Source organism: Haplochromis burtoni, unplaced genomic scaffold (assembly GCF_018398535.1).
Source record: "Haplochromis burtoni strain Fernald_Lab_line unplaced genomic scaffold, NCSU_Asbu1 Contig_85, whole genome shotgun sequence".
Lineage (NCBI taxonomy): Eukaryota > Metazoa > Chordata > Actinopteri > Cichliformes > Cichlidae > Haplochromis > Haplochromis burtoni.
The window spans coordinates 361310-380837 of record NW_024582446.1 but is presented as its reverse complement, the minus strand read 5'-3'; the positions used below and the strand labels follow the sequence as shown (position 1 = coordinate 380837).

Here is a 19528-nt window from a genome sequence, read left to right as displayed (position 1 = left end):
TCTAATAAGTTAGAGGATCAGTAGTGAGTAGTGGGATTATTTTTTTGGCAAATTTACACTGTCCAAACATTTTTTGACAACTTAGGATGTGGTCTAGTATAGGACAACCTTTCTGTGTTTTAATTCTACCCAGTCATATTTAAAGTAGTGCCTCTAGATTTTTTTTAATTATTGTTGTTAAAAGAATCCACCATTCCACAGAAGTATAGGTCTGTCTGGCTCATGCAATGCACTGTATATAAGAGTTTGTGTACAAATCAGAATCTCTAGATCACCAGCTCACTGTAACATGAGTGGAAAAAAATGTGTGCTTGTATGACTTGAGACTAACTTTTGCTTTTCCCAGATCTGTGATGTTATTTCCAAATGGGAACAGGCTCTAAAGGAGCTGCATCCTGGGAAAAATGAAGGGACACGGATTGTACGGCTAACATACAAGAACAGGTATGACTTCTATTTTCATATCTCAATTTTGAAGCACTCAAACACATCAGCAACATTGTACTTTTACTCTATAGTCATAGAGATGTATTTAAAGATTTTTTTTAAAAAAATGTTATAGACTGCAAAGTGAAATATGCTGATGTTATATCTCAATTTTCAGTTTCTCCCAAGAAAACGGCCTTAATAACAATATGCTCTTGTATGCAGGTTGTATTTCAGATCTCAGGTAAAGGGAGAAATGGAACGAGAGCGCCTCCTGCTGGCATACCAGGTGAATGATGAAGTCCAGCAAGGCCATTTTCCTGTAAACAAAGAGCTGGCTCTTGAAGTGGCTGCCCTCTTGGCCCAGGTCTGTAACAATTCTATCAAGAAAAAGAGACTTTTTTGGAAGGAAAAAAATGCTATTCTTTTATCTACAGTGCTGAAATGTATGATTTTGTGCGTTTTCGAAAGCCTTTTTGTCTTCTAACTATCTCTTTTCTTTTGTCCTCCAGGTTGAACATGGTGATTTGGACAGACCAGGTGCCTCCTCTCCCTCTGGCTCTTCTCAGCCTAAATCTCAAATAATTCTCCTTCAAGCCTTAGAACGCTTCTACCCAAAACGCTACAAACAGGACTGCAGCTCAGAGCAGCTCAAGTAAAGAAAAAAAAACCCAAAAACGAATAAATGTGCCATTCCACAATTTCTTAATCTAGAACCTGATCTGAGAACTTTATAAAGCTTTGTTATCCTGCCATATTTTAACTCACCACTGTTCCTTTTATCCTCTCAGAGACCTTACCGAGCGTCTCGCCACTAAGTGGTCAATGCTGCGTGGGTGCAGTGCATCCGAGTGTGTAAGAATATACCTAACTGTGGCTCGGAAATGGCCTTTGTTTGGAGCCAAGCTCTTCAGTGCCAAGGTAACAAAATAAAAGTTGAATACATGTCTTCTGTTGTTTTGTGACTGATGTTACTCTATGTGAACTTTATCGCCTCCTGTTTGTCTAATCAATCTTTAAATGTCGGTCTTGATGTGATTCTTCATCAAAACCAAAAAGCATACTTAGATCATTTTGAACCAAAACCTTGAACTAAGCTTTCAAGCCCAAACCTGTTTGAGACGAAGCTGTATAACATCTGTAAAACGACCCTTCTTTGTTTCCCCTGTCCACAGCCTGTACCCCCCTCTACTATTGAGCAGAGCCAGGTGTGGCTGGCAGTCAATGAGGATGGATTGTGTGTGCTGGACTACACAATGGTGAGTTTCAAGCTGAGCAGACCATCCTGTCATGTGTTTTCAGAATAAAATCTGCTGCCAGAACAATTTAGAATTTAGAAAGTCCATTCTTTTATTGAATTTCCGGCTTGACTTTATAGCTGTTAAATCTAGAGATAGCTTTTAACTGCTGCAGCAGCTGGATAGGACACAGCTGCAAAGCTTTCTTGACCCACTGGTCTGGAATGATTTTCGTTCTGTGGTGTTTCGAACACCAGAAATCCCAAGGAAAATAAAACGGCCAGCCTCTGAATTGACATACTTGACCCTGACACACAGCAGTTCCATCATGTAAACTATGCTAACGTGAGCTCTGTAATTTTCTGCAGCTCATGTTGATTCATTTCATTCTTGGTCTGGCGTGCAGACCATGTGCCTTCAGAAAGAAATGGGAGAAAACAAAGTGAAAATCAGAATAAGTTGCTGGAAATTATGTCACATATCTTCACACTCAATTTACTCCTCAAAAAGAAGGAGAAACCAAAATGATTTCCTAAGTGAATTCCATACTATATAATGGGGTCAGCAATAAAATCTGAACATGAATTCTGTTTATATCCACTTCACTGCAGATTTCACACTGGCAATGCTCCTTTTTTTCAGCACACTCTGGTCACATACTCCTACCAGTCTGTGATTACCTTTGGTGGTTGTCGTGATGATTTCATGGTGGTCACGAGCCAACAGAGGGAGGCTGGAGCCGGGAAGAAGAGCGTGGAGAAGCTGGTCTTTGCAATGCCTAAACCTAAGGTATACTTCCTGCTTTTATCATTGTAATTATATATCTATTTGTGGTCAGATTGCATTTACCTAATCAAGGTAAACATATTCAGTTGGCTTTCTTGCATTTTCTGGGCTTCCAGCTCACTAGAATTACATAAAACTCATTAATGTCATTGACTTTAGGTTGTTAAAATCTATTTTCACTCTCATGTCAGATACTGGAGCTGACTCTGCTCATGGCCAGCTACATTAACCACTGGAACCCCAGCCTCCCATCTGCCTCTCACCAGCCCCTCAGTCACTGGGATGCAGACAGCAGGCACTTCCCAACCATGAACTACACCACCAAGGGCCCCACGCTACTGTGAATTGCGAAAATAAAAAAAATTGAGAAAGACTGTTAGTAGAGGGAGGTTTGATGGCAGCAGTTACTATTACTTTGCATTCATCTGGAGTGCACTGGGTTGCATGTCCTGAGTTTTCATTCTTACAGAAGAGGTACTTTTATTAAAGTTTTTATTATTGTTGTTGTTCTTATTAAGAGTTAGAATTAGAAATGCCAGGATCAGTCTTTTAGACTATTTATTTCAACACAGGTGTTTCAACTTTGCATTTCATAGGTGCTAGTTCACTTGGGAATTCAGTGTTGAAATTGGACATCAGAACCATTCCTGAAATACTGTAATGATCTGAGGACTTGATGATACTCGATGTTCCCACTTGCAGAAGTCATAATTTGTCTGCCTGTGTGTCACTAGAATTTTTCATCATCAGCGATCAAAAGTAAATGACAATGAAGCAAGAGTCTGAATATGATGAAGAGCTGCTGCTCGTTTAGAAAGGAGCTAATGTTGCGTATTTTAGGACAGATTCATACATTTTAATCTGTTAATTACCCATAATATAATATTTGACTAATGTAGGGTGGCAAATAGCAATTAATATGATAGATTGAAATGACTAATTTCTCAATTATCTAATTAATGAAATATTTTGTCCTGCAAATGTCAGAAATTTCAGTTGATGCCCCTCACAGATGTCTCTCTAGCAAATGGACAGATTCAGATTTAGTTGAAAAATAGTCTAAAAAGTTGAAAGTTGGAAAAATATTTGACTCTTGAGTTACTGGAAACAGTGAATTGATAGTATTTTCTTGCTTTGTTCTTTCACAATAAGACAAAATGGTCTTCCCTAATTACACTAAACATACAGTATATTTAAAATTACATTATTTTTAATCGATCATCAGGCAAACAAAAGGAGAGAACACTTTCTTTCTTTTTTTTTTTTTAAAGAGCTATCAAAATATTATAATGACTTGAACTGTTTTGGATAAACCACTGTCTTGCTTATGTTATAATAGCTATTTATTTCTCCATAACATTAGGAAATGTTTACCACAAATGTCACATTTGTGTGGGGAAAATGTAGTTTCCTTTGTGTAGCAGAGTACGTCTGGTTACTGTATTGACATCTGTTGCAATTGTTTAAAAGATGTAGCTCGTATGTCTGTGTGTGGTTATTAAAATAAATGATAAATTCCTCTGACTTTTTTTTTTTTTTAGCTCCAGTTTTGTATAAATTTTGTTATGTAGACTATTTAATACTTCAGAGTGGTAGAAAGTATTGCAACTAAGTACATTTTTTTTAAAATTCAATTTTCAATTGTTTTATTTAAATAGCATCAAATCACAACATCAGTTGCCTCTAGGTGTTTTATATTGTAAGATAAAGACCCTGCAATAGCAAAGAGAAACCCCCAACAGTCAGACAACCCTCTAGGAGCAAGCAATTGGCAAGAGTGGGAAGGAAAAACTCCCGTTTAACAGGAAGAAATCTCTGTTGAGTTGGGCTCAGGGATGGGCGGCCACCTGGCATGACTACTTGGGGGTGAGGTGTGCTTCCATTTTTATTAATTATGTGTCTAAGGAAATGGTAGAAACATTTTAAATGCTATTAACACTTGTCCTATTTTCTTTTCCTGGAACAAATGTTCCACTGGCTTTCCCTTATGAAACACTCCTGCTACTAAGTACTATAAAGTTTAATCATGAATCAGAAGGTTTAAGCAATGGTGACAAGAATCGTGTTCTAGCCAAAGCGTCCCATGGAGAGCACAGAACTTCTTCTCTCATTCATTTTGTCCATAAACTTACCTTCTGTGCCGGTTGTACACAGCCTTCCAAGTATATATTATCATGCTCTGTTTTTTCTTATCCAAGGAGGTCAAAGTGGTAATGGTATTTTCCTGCCAAATGTATGCTATAAATTCCAGATTTTTATAGCTTGTCTGGAGCTCTTGTTGTTCCATAACTACTCTCATACAAAATGAAATTCTATTATAGGGCTCACTGCTAAATTTCTACATGCCTTCATTTCTAAACAAAAATGAATATCTTTTGCACTTTTTCCATGGTGCAATAAGGCCACATGCTCTATTTGAATTTATAGCAAACAATCTCAATGTTGTAGCTGTAGATGAACATTTGCTTACCTTGAAAGTCTTACTGGGTGTGTGTTTAACTAGACTAATGTTTGCAAAGGAGGATGTCTGTACATAGTTTAAAAACATTGTGTTCGTATCTGACTGTTTACTTCACAAAGTCATCCAGAGTTTACCCTTTGCTGTTTTCTCTGTAACCTTATGTTCTTTAAAAATACACAAAGCAGGTGATATTTCTTAACTAGTTTCTTCAGAGTGCAGTTTGGCATCCTAAATGCATCAATTTGCTTAAAAGTAACACAGAGACAAAAAAGAAAAATAAGAAAAAAACAGTGCTGGAGGAAGAAAAAAGTTTGAATAACAGAACAAATTATATTGTGAAGAGTAAAAATACTCAACTCAGCACTACACAAAAAATGACCCTGTTCAAACGTATAAATATACAATAAATAATGTTACAGGGATTCAACAGTGTGAGTCCTACATACATTTCACATCTTTGTAAAACAACACATTTAACTGGAAAAGCAATGGGAATCTACAGCACCTGCTCTTAATTGACCTCTATGGATCACAATGTCGGTACATTACAAAAGGGCTCGCGCAGATATTATGCAGATATGCATGCATTCTACAGATAAAGCAAAATGCATGACTTTAAACTGTTATAAACACTTTCAAATATGAACTTTGGACAAATGGGATAATCTCCAAATTTGTCTTTAGCTGACCTATTTACACACTTGTACAACACCACATCACATGGACCTTGCACCACAAAGCTGTTTGACTAATGTGTAATCTGACTTGCCCCACTGCTGTGTTTTCACGTTGACTTCTACCGAGTGACGTCTGAGTTCACGGTGCATGGCAATTACACTATAGATGCCGGGGGTGTCAATATCTGATTTTCTTTTATTAATTTATTGAAGAGGTATTGTATAGTGTGTTGCTTCTAGATCCCCAAACCCCTGAAAACCACGAATAGTGCTCGTGAGTGGTCTCATTCTGGCGTGTACACCAGGGCTTTGACCCATCTAATATTATAGGATTATAATTAATTTAATTAAAACGCCTGCATTTGTAATATAAACAATGCATAAAGATTTAATAGCTGCCTTTGTTTAATATAAAGCACTAAGTGCATATTAATTATCTATACATAGGATTATTTGCTTTACGTTTATCGGTGGCTGGATTAAATTAAACTATTCAGAGAGTGGAGAGGTAAGTGTGGGCCCGTGGGGGGGTAACTACTCCATATTAGCCTAGCCTAGCCTAGCCCGTGAGCACTCGGATAGATAGCGCTGCTGCGCTGTCTCCAGCGTGGGCTGCCGCTACAGGAGCAGAGGAACCTCTGAGTCAACCGTGAGCCGCACGGGGCAGGACACCACCGAGCAGCCTCACCGAAGAGCACGAAATCCACAGGTTTGTTGCGAGTTAATGAGCACCGACGTAGGTGTAATACAGCATTAACGCCACAGTAGCAGTAACCTTACAGGGCGTGTAACAGCGTTTGGCCGTGTTTTCTGTGACAGGGCATCTAAAAACACTAAAAATGACAGCCACAAAGCCACAGAGCATGCTCCGAGAAGCCTCTCGTCAGGTCATCGCCGGTGGATCCGCTGGTAAGTCCAACCATGGTTTAACTTTTAATGATTTTTAGACGATTTATTGAAATCCCTTAACACTTCTGAAAGCGTGAACGTAGCGAGGTGAAAGCAGCATCGCTACACGAAAAACACCGACGCACTTCTCCACTACTTTCTCATTAAACGCTACTAACTGTTTCTCGTTGTCCGTGGAGCCCAAAGATTTTCTTGTGCTGCCAAGATAATTCCCACCCTCCTCAAATGCTGAATTTGCACACCGGGACATAAAGCCAATTGTGCGCATGCGCGCAACTGCTAATCAACTTAGCTTTCAGCTTTAATAAATTGCTGAACGATATTATTGCTGGACAAGCTTATTCAGTACCAGTTTAGACAAAGAAATTAGGTAAATGCTCATTTTGACATCACTGTTATTAAAAGTATAACTTCCATGCAAGTTGTTTTCTATCACTATTTGTTTTCCTTGGATATGTAGTAGGCTAATAGTCTTGGAAATGCGCGTTATTGATTGGCTCCCAGATCAAAATCTGCATTTGTTTATCAGTTGAGTAACATTTTCAAAATAGAAACTCAGTAGACTGATGATATTCTTCTTAGTGAGCACTCCACTGAAGGATGGAGAGAGAGGCAGACTTCCATTAAAGTTGCTAAAAGTTATGTTACATTAAAGGTGGATATGAGGAGCAGTGAAGTATGCACATCTGGTTACAGCAGTTTTGAAATTATGCTGATTTTTTTCTGAGACTGTTTGCATAAAATCGGCACGGTTAAATGTGTTGAAGTCCAATCTGTCAGTTTTACACCAGCAACTCTCAGATATTTCTGTGATAAACCTAGAAAAAGCTGAAGCTGAAGAAGTTAACCGTTTTTAATGTCTTCAGAAGTGCTTGCAAAAGAAAATACTCAAATTGGTTTTAAATGGTGCTAATAAACTCTTTATTTTTCCAACATATTAGAATTCAAAATATTTTTATGGCTTTACTTTATTACTCTAAATACTTTTTGTGCATAGAGAAGATATATGTCGCCTTACCATTACTGTGTTTTAGTATTAGATTAGGCCATTCTGGATTGTCTCAAATGTTCAAATATTTTAACAGTGTTGGAGCTAGAATAGAGTATTTCTAAAGACTCCAAAATGAAACGTAAAGTTTAAACCTCTGGCTACCATGTGAGGGGGAAAAAAAGAAGTTCAAATTGAGTGGGTCACAGTTGCAAAGCGAGAACAAACTAAATAACCTTTAAAGTGTCTTTTGTCTATGGATACAAGACACTTGAAAGATCATGAAATACACACTATCCTTCTTATCATCAGAGACAGAACATGAAGAACTAACAAAAAAACAACTTTTTAAAAAATGTGAACAGCAAACAGCTTTATTACAATCAGTAACACAAATGTCCTTCACTGTGTTCTAAAAACAATTGACAGCAACTCTGAAATGAAGCTCAACAAATGCTACATTCATTTTAGTCCCGGTGCTCTCAGGCAACGTCATCACTGAGCGCTCCACACTCGGCGACCTTTAGAAAATCCCAGGGACCTCAAGGCTGTACTATTTACATATTTGTGGAGTGCAAAATGAGTTGTTCTATTTTTGCGTTTTTATGTTTCAAGTTAAATCACTTGGGTTGTGATTTATTTACCTTCATCTGACACCATGATGGAAGTGGGTTACTGGGTTTGCATAGTCGGGGATATATAGATGGATTCACTGCTTATTTTAAAAGAGGAGATCTTTATAGCCAATTTCAATGTGTCTGGCTAGAGATAGTCACACTTCATAAAAAGAAGGCAATAGTAATTAGTGGTCTTATTATATATCTAATCAAATGAAAGTTAATTAAATTTCACAGTGAGAAGGGATAGTTTACTAACGCTTTTATGGTTTCCTAAAAAAAGTAACGTAGCGTCACTCATCCAAGTGATTTCTTCATTCTCAGCTGACTGCAGGTTTTCCCAACCTCATAAACAGCATGTTTGCATATTTGCAAACTAGCACCACATGTTAACAGCTAATTGTTAATCAGTGGTGCTAGATTTCAGTCATTATGCAAATATACTGTTCATTACCATGTTTCAATATTCGATTAGCCTTGTCTCAAAATATTGAAATATTTGATAACTTTGGTGCTAGAACAGTTTTTCCTAAAGACTCCCAAATTAAACAGGGGTTAATTAGGATTTAATTAATTTAACTATATTTATATTTTTGAAAAAAAGAGACTTTAAAGTTCATCAGCTTAGAAAAAGGCTCTTTCTTAATTTTAAATTTAATTATGTATTTAATTTGCTCGTTTATCTGTTAATTTTAAGTGTTATATAAAACTTAGACATCAGAGTCAAACTGGGGTTCTGTCACTTCAGGATTATGAGTTTTAATTCTGTATGAAAGACACCATGCCTAACCAGAAAGGGAGCAGAACTGAGCTTTGTTTTGTCTTTGTCTTGCTTCACAACACTTTCTGAGTGGTGAATGTGAAATGTGTTACATTTGAAATGTTGAAATTGGCCACACACTGGTTGTGGTTCACTGCGTTAGAAACTGTGCGTCCACTGTTCTTTATACTGGTACATTTTTGTGAGATGTGTATATATAAAACTATAGTTTTTATTTTGCTTATATTGTAGGATAGCCAGGGAATGATTTAAACAAATAAGCAGAAGTCTCCGCTGATGTCAGTGATTCTGCAGTTGCTGGAATGTCTTTGGTTAAAGATTTGCACGGTTAGTCATTGAATTTGAGTAATCATTTACCCTTTAAAAAGAACCACTGTGAAACTTCAGCTTTAGTTTTCATTACTCTTGATGTGCAGCTCACTGTCTGACAGTTTGAACTTGTGGTTTGTGTGGATTTCTGCATTGGATGTGAGGGGGAGAAAAAGAAAGTTGTGGATGCTTTGTTAAAGTCTTTTAATGCATACAAGGATGCAGTCATTCCAACAGAATTTCTTTTATGGCGAAATTTTCATTTTCTAAAAGCTTCTTACTGCCTGATTTTTGTCTACATTAACTCAACCTTTAACATGAATATTATATGTTTATTTAGACATCAAGGTAGTTGTGTTCCTCTAGCCATTGTTTGTTTGTAGACTGAAGTGTCGGTTTTGCAGTTGCAGGATTGCTCATTATTTTGCAAAAAAATTAGCAAAATGGTATTTTTTTTAATGTTATTTTTCATGTTGTTGCTGATGTCCTCCTCACTGACTTTATCTATGATTTATTTTTTGTCTACATATAGTTTTTATTTTAATCTTCCAGTTTAAGAATATATTTCCTAAATATTTAAAGACTGGACTAATATAATATTCACTTTTGATATGCCAAAATATTGTTTGAATCATTCGTAATTTTCTCTCAGTATTTCGGAGCAATATTTACATTGCACTTCCATATTTATATTAATATTGCGTGCAGTATTTATATTTCTTTTGCATTTGTATTGAAACAATAAAAAAATGTAAATTACTTCATCACACGGATTAGCTATAGAGTCAAACCCAGTAACTTTACAAATACCTACGAAACCTCTTGCTCAACATTATATTCGCCTCCTTTCATCAAAAGATTGTCTTTCGAGGTGAAAGTGAAGCCTAAAACACATATTCTATTTCATCAGTCTCGTTTTTTATGTGCATGGCAATTTTGCTGACTTGCAGTCTTCTGTTATGGGCTAAACTGGTGTTTCAGTTGTCATGCCATTGTTCTTACTTTTTATGTGGTTAAAGCTAAAAGTGAGTAGAGGCCTTTTGTGACTGGTTTGTTCCTGTGCTATATTTGTCATTATCAATTTAAAGGCAAATTATGTACATATATATATCTATATCTATATAGATATAGATATATATATGAAATGAGGTGTTATATTATATTATTGCAGCTTGTCTATCCTTGTCGATTCCTCACAAGTCCCCTGGGTCTGACAACCTTCTGTCTTGATTCGCACTCATCTGTGATGGGGGCGTTCAGGGGGCAGAGGGTTATACCAGAAGAGAAAGACCTCACTGTTTTAACTTTTTTGAAAATCTTGATTCTGTGTTAACAGGGAGACTGGAGATAATTTATGTACAACCTGGTCACAGGGCTTTAGTTAAATGTGGTTTGAGCGAAGAAAGCTGTATTCGTCACTCTGTAAAGTGATCTGATTTCAGCTTGGCATTCTAGGTGCAAGCAGCTATTTTTGACCTTTTTATAGGGTCAACACTAACTGAGCTCCATTTCTTTGTAAAGACGGGTTGTGAACTTCTTTCCTGTGATAAGCTGACAGTTTGTGGAGTCTGTGTGTCTGTTTCAATATGTTTTTTGGTGAATATTGAGTTTCTGTGAAATACACTTTTTTGCAAATTATTTTGTTTTTAAACAAAACTGAAACATTAATTTCAGTCTCTCCTTCCTCACAAAGTTTAAATCTTAGTCGCGGTTAGTAGTTTTAGGCCCATCTTTTGAGGAGCAGCATGTACTCTGTATTGTGTGAGGGTGTGTTAAACAACTGCATTGTTGACACAACAAAATAAGAGAGTAGACAATATATACAAATTAATCTTATAAAGTAGAAGTTGAGGAAATTGTTCATTGTTGTTACCAGTGCGTTTGCAATAGGTCTACATTCCACATATTATCACAACAGAATTATTATGGTTAGAATTATAAAATAATTCAGTTTAGCTTCCACAGTGGGGTTGCTTGTTTTACTTAGTTTACATTGATTAAAAATGTGGGTTTTTTTTTTTTTTTTTTTTTTTATTTTGTTTCAGATTTAGATGTATGCATTCGTTTATTTAATGTAACACTGGTTTATTTGCTTATTTATACAAACTCAACATTAAACTTATCCACCCAAAACTGCCTAATTCTTGTTTTTGTAACATATCTGACTAAAATATACTAAAAGATAAAGAGCAGTATGATGTTACAGCTAGTTTTATTTATTTATTTTAAATTTACTATTGTAAATTAGCAAATTTTTTACCAAAATAGGTAAAATGACCATTGTCGTTTATCGTATATATATATATATAATATATATATATATATATATATTCACCCATCTATATAGATTATATATATATATATATATATATATATGAATTACTTTTTAATGGTCATTCAAACTTTATCCACAAGGGGGTAGTAGTTGCATGTTATGTTTAGTTTCTTGGTAAAGGGAAGTTGCAACTTTTTAGAGGCCAAGCTTCAGTCACTACCTTTGGATGCAAGGAGACAGTAGCCATTTGTGCTGCATCTTAAAGGCAGCTTAAAAACGTGTTTTCTTATTTGGAGGGGGAACAAGGCATATAGTATAGTAATAATTTCCTTTAAGCTAAAAAAAAAAAAGAAAGAGAAGGAAAACATTGAAAGAGTATAAATATTAAAATAATGCAGTCATTATGATTAAGTACCGAATGGACCAAATATAAAAATAGAAAATCTATCCAGTTACATGCTCTTTGCTGTAATGTTTTCTCAAAGTCCTTTGTTATTTCCTCGGTAGATGCTTTTTTAAAACTCCATGAGTAAATCGATCCGTCTCCAGCAAATGGACTGTGACGACATGAGACAGACGCCCCGCGTGTGATTACTGCAGCTCTCCCTCCAGACTGTCAGAGCCTCGCTCAGACCGCACCGCAGCTCCTTTGATATAATTGGTTTTAAACAGCGGACCTGAAATCAGTCGGGAAAGAACAAATAAAGCCACTTAACCTAAATGTAGGAGAGGAAGAAAAGAGGAGAGGAGGAATCAAATAAATAAAGTCAAACCAAAGTGTGTGCGCATAGGCTACGTGTGTGTGTGTCTTTGCAGTGGTGGGGGTTATCCACTGACAGAGACGCGCAGTTAAGGAAGAGTGTTTTTTCTCCGCGATTCCCGAGCGGCTGCACCAATCACAGTCGAATTAGGCCTAATATTTATTTCCAGAAACAATTGTAGCCTACATGTTTCAGCAGGGCTTTGATTGAACTCCCGGCGGACATGTTGTAGACAGATGTTTAGATGACCTCATGTTTGAAGTAATGTTGATTCTGGATGGGGTGCTTCTTGGCCTATTCCTCTAAATCAGCTCTCTCTGCCTCTCATCATTTTTTCTTCTTTTTTGTCTCAGCCTAGGGCATGTGGCGGCTCACATCACTCATATTTAATATGTGTTTTGGCTTAGATTAAAAAGCACCCTTATACATTTTTTTACTCCGTCTTTGACAGACACATGTCCACCCATGGGGTCGTGGATGGCTTGGCTAAAATGAGCCATGATAGTGCTGAAGGATGACTACTTAACCGGACACGTGTGTTTTCTTCTCTTTAAAAAGAAGAAGCGGGATTTAACACGAATACCTGCTGGAATCTTTCTGTCTGATAGACGAACTGATTTCTCGATCGAAGTGATCTCACACATGAATCCGAGTGAAATTCTCCACGATGTTTCTTTAGGAATAAATTGCACGCTTCAGGGTGTGCAGCATGTAATTAAAGTAACCCCTCATTTAATATGGAAGAAGTACAACACACCAATCAATCCTAAAACAAACACCGAAGATTTATTATCTCCGTTAACTAATTACCTTCCCCGGTAGATGTGAATGATCACAATGCCATAAGAAATTAGCTGAATGCGAACAGGCATCAAGTTTAATGGTAGTCTAATTAATGCACTACAAATGCCTCGCATCCCAAAATAGTTAGAAGCCAAAAGGTTAACTGGCGCTGAGATTTTGATGATCAAATAATGAATGCTTTTGCACAATTTGGCGTCGGTTGATATATTTTAGATCGGTATGATTAGGCCCGAATTAGCCCTCAGATGTTAAATGAAACTTAAAAAAAAATCAGTAAGGTATATTTTAACAAACAAAATGATCCTATAGTCCAAAAACAGCTGTAACATCTCCCAAAAGCATATTGTCCACTACTTACGCGCACAAAGCAGACATCATTGTGGTGATTTTTCGTTGGGAGACAGACGTGAGGAACCTCAGGTTCTTCCTTCTGCGTTAAGAGACAGGGTGCAGGCGGTCGTGCGTCCCGACTCCCCGCTACAAGCGTTGCAACTGCGTTTTCACAGCAGTACACGCCTGTGTCTGAAATATTTTAGTTACCCTACATTGAAAACAATCTAAACATCCATTTTCTTCATTTAAAAGTCGCTACAGTAGACGCGCCATAGTCATATCATGGCCATGGAAATAGCCTCGTTGATTATGGTATTAAAGTAGAATTTAACTCTTAATTCCAGCAGCACAATCTTCACTGTTTCACTTTAGCCGTGTCTTCGAGTTAAATGTCTTACAAGGCTTTAGGCTGCATGTGAATCATCGTTATTTTGACAAGAGCCATCAATATTCACTGAAATTTCCCGACTCGGTCGGAGATCGGTCTCTGTCAAACCTTAGAACACAGAGTTCTTAACGCTAAATTCAAAAGTGAACAGGCCTGTAGTCTCTCAGTGTAAAACGTAAAGCTTACGAAATTCAAATGGATTTAAACAATCTCTATTTTTCTTTTTAAATTATCTTTTGAAAAGCATAGTAGAGTTAGGTTAAGGTGTAACATATTCCTGTATCTTACTGATGCATTTAAGACGTTAATCCGTCAGCTGGCAGGTAAGACTATTAAAAAAAAAAATCCCTATTTAGTGTGTTATGATGTGATGTGACGTATGAGCTCCAGACGCGCTCCCGACGTTATCTTAACGACATGATTTATGAAAATGTTTCACTGGTGGAGTTTCTGGGGGTCGGAGGAGGCCAAGCGTTGGGGAGAGAGCACCCAGAGGAAGGCTGTGTGTGAAATGAGTCCAGCCAAGACGCGAGGCGCAATTACCGGATAGTACTTGCTCGAGCTCGCACGGTTACGCGCACGGTTTAAACTTTGAGAGGGAGCCAGGGGAGGACGCGCGCACTGCAATGACTTCTGAATCAGCATTGTTAGTCAGGGAAAGTCCAGCGGGATACATCAATGATACAAAACTGACTAATTTATGAAACGGCCACATAAATGCATACAGTGTTCTATTACAGCCAATCTTTTGCAGCCATTCTAACACTTAATGTCATTTCGGGCTTTTTAATGCGTAGTAAATCTTTGATTTTAATTGATGATAATTGAGCCTATAGTTATTTTCCCCGCAAAGCAAACAGCTATAAACATTATGATTGTCCACCACATGCTTTATTGGTGTGTGGGTGACATTAAAGAATATGCAAACTATAGTCTCTTTAAAAAATAAATGTATTAAATTGTGTGTGTGTGTGTGTATGTATGTGTGTAATATATTATGATATACTTATATATATATATATATTATATATATATATATATATAATTATATATATATATATATATATATAATATATATATAATATATATATTAAATATGCTGGTATGTTGCCTGTGTGTGCATTGCAACTCTGATGTTCATGAGAAAACAAATGTCTGACACTGGTTGTAAATTCAAAGTCTGTGCATGTGTGTATATTAATTCCTAAATGCTCTATTCAGGAAGCGTCCTTGTCTAAGCCAGACAGTGTTTGAAGTTTGAAGTAGTGCGAATGTGATTGAAGCGGATCTCCTATTTTGTGCATGCATGGAAGGTCAAGTGCAAAGACCCCACAACATTCTCCTGACATTCTCAGCGTGAGCATTCAAGACTGCATAATTCAGCTGTCCCGGTTCTCCCAGTAATTATTTGCTGGAATTGTTAAAACAGTGATTTTGGATGCAGCTATTGCAACAACTTGATTGCAACCAGTTATAGTCAGTCTGATCTGTGCGATGATGCTTCTGTTTATTAAGCATCATTGCACTATTAAGTTGTGGTACCGTGCATACATCTTAGCAAGCCCGGCCTAAGAGCCTGCACTCACAGGACATTTATCATACATACAAGTTCTTAGAGTAATAATAATAATTATGCTGTTATGGTAAGTATGGATTCAGGAAGAAAATTATGATTGCTCAACATGGGAGGCTTTCTCTGGATCATTGCCTTCTATTTAGAGGTACTTTTTATTAAAAACAGCACAGTGCACTACAGGCAGCTGATTTTTAGATTGTGGCACAAATGGTGTTTCATTGCATCATTGCAATGATTTCATACTGCAAACAGGATGATCACAAAGAGCCTCTACACCTTTCGCCACACGACACTTTACTAGTCAGCGTGCCAGCTGTACACGTCATCATTTTGCACTGTATGTGTGGGGAGCATAAAATAGAATGCTAAACTAGGTGGAGGACAGATGTGTAGGGCCCACTGAGATCACACCAAAATTCAGAAGTGAAAAGTGAAGGCATACATAGAGCAGCACATGGCAACAATAATAAAACTGGGAGGAAAATCAGCACAACAAGCTATGCTTAATTGAGCACTTAGACTAAGTAGTGAAGGGGGCAGAAAGAGAGTGACCTTGTAAGAAATGTTGCATTTACAGTTGTGAGAATCAACTCTGTGTTTAGGTGTGTGTATGTGTGCAGCTGAATTATGCATTCGTGTGAAGGAAATGGCTGTGCGTGTGTGGGGGCTGTGTTTTCATGCCACAAAATGGTCAAGTGTATGTGTTTGTTTGTTTGTTTTTGCGTGTATGTGCATCCAGATGAGAAATTTATGCTGGGAAATGGGATATAATTGCAAGTGTTTGCGCGGACATGCGTGCAAATGCATCCAAGGAAATAGATATACTTAAGTGAGTGTGTGTGTGTGTGTTCTGCATGCATCTGGATTATGTTTTCAGATATATTTTTGAGTCTTCAACCTCGCAATTAAGTCACAGTAGAAACATATTCTTTCTTTGGAGAACAGCTGTCAGTCATCCCTCCATCCCTCCTAGACCTCCTAGACATTTCTACCTTTAAACTTTATGAAAATTTCCAAATTACATTTTAACATTCTGATTTTTGAGGATTTTGACTCAAGAGCAGCATGTCCTCTGGTTATCCTCTACCACCTTGTTCCCTATGAACACTGACATGTGTTGAAAAGTCTTGAATTGGGCATTTAACCTCCTGCCCTGTAACTCATAGCCACAGTTGGTAGCAGGTCAGACATGTGGGCCTGTTCTACTGTGGTAGAGGTAACCACTGGATGGATTCCTAATGCTAATTTTTCAGGCTCACTGACTTTTGATCGCTTGTTTAATAGTTTTTGTTTTGTTACAGGAAATCTTCTCCCCTCAAAAAAGCCAAGGCCACGGCAAACCTCATGTTATTTCAACTGAATTTGATACAAGAGTTCAGATACTGTAATTACAAACCCTCCATGCTCCTGCTGTAAGCACTGAAATATAAATAAACATAATAAGTACTGTCAAAAAAACAAAAACAAAACCGGACAAACTAAAAACCCTGAATTACATGGCTTTTTCTGTGTATATGTATTTGTGTGTGTGTGTGTATGCATTGATGGATGTGAGCTTTGTGTGTGTCTGCCCTGTGATTCTCTGGATGAGCTGGAAATTTACAACACAGGTTTTTACAGTAAGCCCTGGCCAAAAACTGTAATTCTTTCTCCCCTTTTTAGCTCTGCAGTTGGGAGACAGGCTTAGCCACTTTGGGTTAACTCTATCAAGATGAACAGCATTTGGGCCAGTGCAGTAATCATAATGTAATTTGTTGTGCTCATGGGCCAATTTGTGTCGTTTCAGAGGACGTATCCCATGCCTGGTGGCCATGCGAGGAACATGTCTTGGGGCAAGGCTTTAATTAGGGAAGCTCAAATTTATAGACACTTTGTATTATTTCTGATCTTGAGTGGTCGGAGGATGACATAGTTAAGTGGACTCTGGCAGAGGATGAGGAAAAATCTGATAATGAGAAACAAAACGGAATGAAAGGTCATGCTAGGAATTTGTTTACCATTTCATTATCATTTTGAAATCAAAGAGTTCTGCAGTAAAATCAAAGTGGACACAAATGTCACAGTCTGGAAAGAGTTTGTGAAGAACAGTGAGAGGTATGCACCAGTTCTTTTCAATTTATTTGAAATAAGGATAAGCAGCAGAGATGGAAAGGAAGCTGCTAAGTTGTAGAAAAGAGCAGCGAGTTAGTGTGTTAATGTTCATCTGTTGGTTAAGGCTGTGGGTCTGAAGACGGTGCATTCTGAATGTATCTGGTTTTTATTTCTGAGAAAAAGACAGAGTGTAAAACATCTGTTCATAGAAGAAAGAAAACAATCCAGGCTTTTCAAATGTGGGCATTAATTTGCTATTTAATGAGGATTAAAATGTTTTCTTTTTAGAGAACAATGTGGTTAAATTATTTCATGAATATGATTCGTTTTGACTCGTGTGTTGAGTTAAGCATTTTTTTCTTTTCTCATCTGCACTTTTAGTAGTAAAGCATGGTTATGGTAATGGGTTTTCAGGTAATATGAAGGGGGATAACTGTGTGGATCCTTTCACATGCACGTGCAAATGATTTCATTTTACCAGAACTCTCAAAGTCTGAGATATCCTTCACATCTGTGTTTAGTTTGCTGCAGGTGTCACTGGAAATGTTAGTATTACCAGTAAGACTAAGGTGTGCAGCAGACTTTGTCTATATTTATTCTGAAAGGCATCCAAGCTTTCCTTCAGCACAACAATTCTTTAAAATTGTTTCATCCCACTCTGAGATCCAAATCGTGACTCAGATGCGACACAGAGTGTATTTTCTATAGCCCGTGTGAGTTTTAAAACAAGATTTCACACTGAGATGCTTTCAGTAGAACAGAGACCTCACAGGGCGCTGGCCTGGCAGCTCCGCGGTGTTTGAAGCACGTCCAGGGGGGAAAGCAGTGGCCGAGAAATGGGACAGAGGACGGTTAAGTTATCAGCGGTCTGACAGTGCGAGCGCTCAGCTGGGCAGCTCTGTAATCAGAGGCTCTAACAGATGCTTTCTCGATAAGAATCCCCCAGAAGCTTTAAAGGAACACACAGGTGGACAGCTGTTTCTATAGCGAAGCACTGATGTTACTGTCTTCAAAAGGAGAATGTGAATCCAACAATAACTATAGCTGAGCGTGTTTTTCAACATGTAACGCTACTCCTTTTCTCACTTACATATTAGCACTGATAATTTTTTTTCCCATTGAGCCTATAATTTTCCATATTCTGATTAGAAGTTTTATTTACCTCCATAACCCAAATTTGTGTTTTCCAGGTCTGCACGTGGTTTGTTGAAGTTAGAGGGGAATCAGTCAGAACATTTTCCTGCATCTTTGCCTATACCGCACAAGGCGAAATCTTTCGAGAGCTCCGTTGGTGTTCTGGTCTTTCCTGAATTGCGGTACTCTCGGGTGTGTTTCATAATGGTACTTGGACCGTTGCAGCCTGATATATCACACCCAAGGGAGAAACTGCACTCGGCACCAATCTATCAGTCCCGAGGCTGAGGAAGGCAGAATGACACAGTCATGCTTCTGCGATTATAGCCCTCCCCCCCACACTCGCCATCATATTTAGAATTTAAAGCGAGAGTAGGTTTTTTTTTTGTGTTTTTTTTTAATTGTGGGAAAAGTCTTGAGTGATCTTATTTAGACAACTGCGGTTTGGCAAATTTTTGTTTTTATTGTGATTATGTTAAGGTGTTAGTAAAGTATTTTCTGCTGGATTATTTTAGGTCATTCTGTAAGCCGCTGTATAAACAGGAGAAAGTAAGTAGATCTGTTATTAGACCACCAGTTGTTACTACTCTTTATTTTAATAGTTCATTGATATTTACATCGCCTACATTTTCAAATTTAATACATTTATTATTCTAGTAACTGTGATAATGATTAGAACAATATTACTAATTTTTGAAAACTTTGCTTTCTACTTGATACAATAACAGTATGGCTCTTGGTTTTTCTTAAGTGGAAGGGAGACAAGGTAATTACCCTTGGGGCAATTAGAGAAAGGGGCTGAGGGAGTAGCAAAGTCATTTTCTAACCCAAACATCCTGGTCCGAGGGGCCGGAGTGGCTGGACAACCTCCTGGAGGCCGCTGGCTGGCTCGCTGGGAGCCGTTCGCGGGAAAGGAGATCAGGGGTTTGTTTTCTTTCTCTGGAGGCAGGCCTCTGAAACTTCTGCCAGATGAA

The 19528-nt window shown here is 37.6% G+C and overlaps 2 protein-coding genes across 4 annotated transcripts in view; both read left to right on the top strand.

Moving 5' to 3' along the window:
• plekhh1 (pleckstrin homology domain containing, family H (with MyTH4 domain) member 1) overlaps positions 1 to 3974 on the top strand; it is a 32829-nt gene extending 28855 nt beyond the window's left edge. For both annotated transcript variants that reach the window (XM_005925989.3, XM_005925988.3), the window contains exons 24-30: positions 347 to 444; positions 652 to 793; positions 939 to 1081; positions 1218 to 1347; positions 1602 to 1685; positions 2307 to 2453; positions 2642 to 3974. In XM_005925989.3, the coding sequence (XP_005926051.1) occupies positions 347 to 444; positions 652 to 793; positions 939 to 1081; positions 1218 to 1347; positions 1602 to 1685; positions 2307 to 2453; positions 2642 to 2794 (897 nt within the window). In that variant the 3' untranslated portion in view covers positions 2795 to 3974. The remainder of the gene's footprint in view (positions 1 to 346; positions 445 to 651; positions 794 to 938; positions 1082 to 1217; positions 1348 to 1601; positions 1686 to 2306; positions 2454 to 2641) is intronic.
• Positions 3975 to 5384: 1410 nt separating this feature from the next.
• The window catches only part of slc25a21 (solute carrier family 25 member 21), an 86067-nt gene continuing 71923 nt past the window's right edge, over positions 5385 to 19528 (top strand). Inside the window, exons 1-2 of one of the 2 annotated variants that reach the window (XM_042222372.1) lie at positions 5385 to 6297; positions 6371 to 6497. In XM_042222372.1, the coding sequence (XP_042078306.1) occupies positions 6428 to 6497 (70 nt within the window). In that variant the 5' untranslated portion in view covers positions 5385 to 6297; positions 6371 to 6427. The remainder of the gene's footprint in view (positions 6298 to 6370; positions 6498 to 19528) is intronic. The other variant, XM_005925987.3, reaches the window with a different exon arrangement.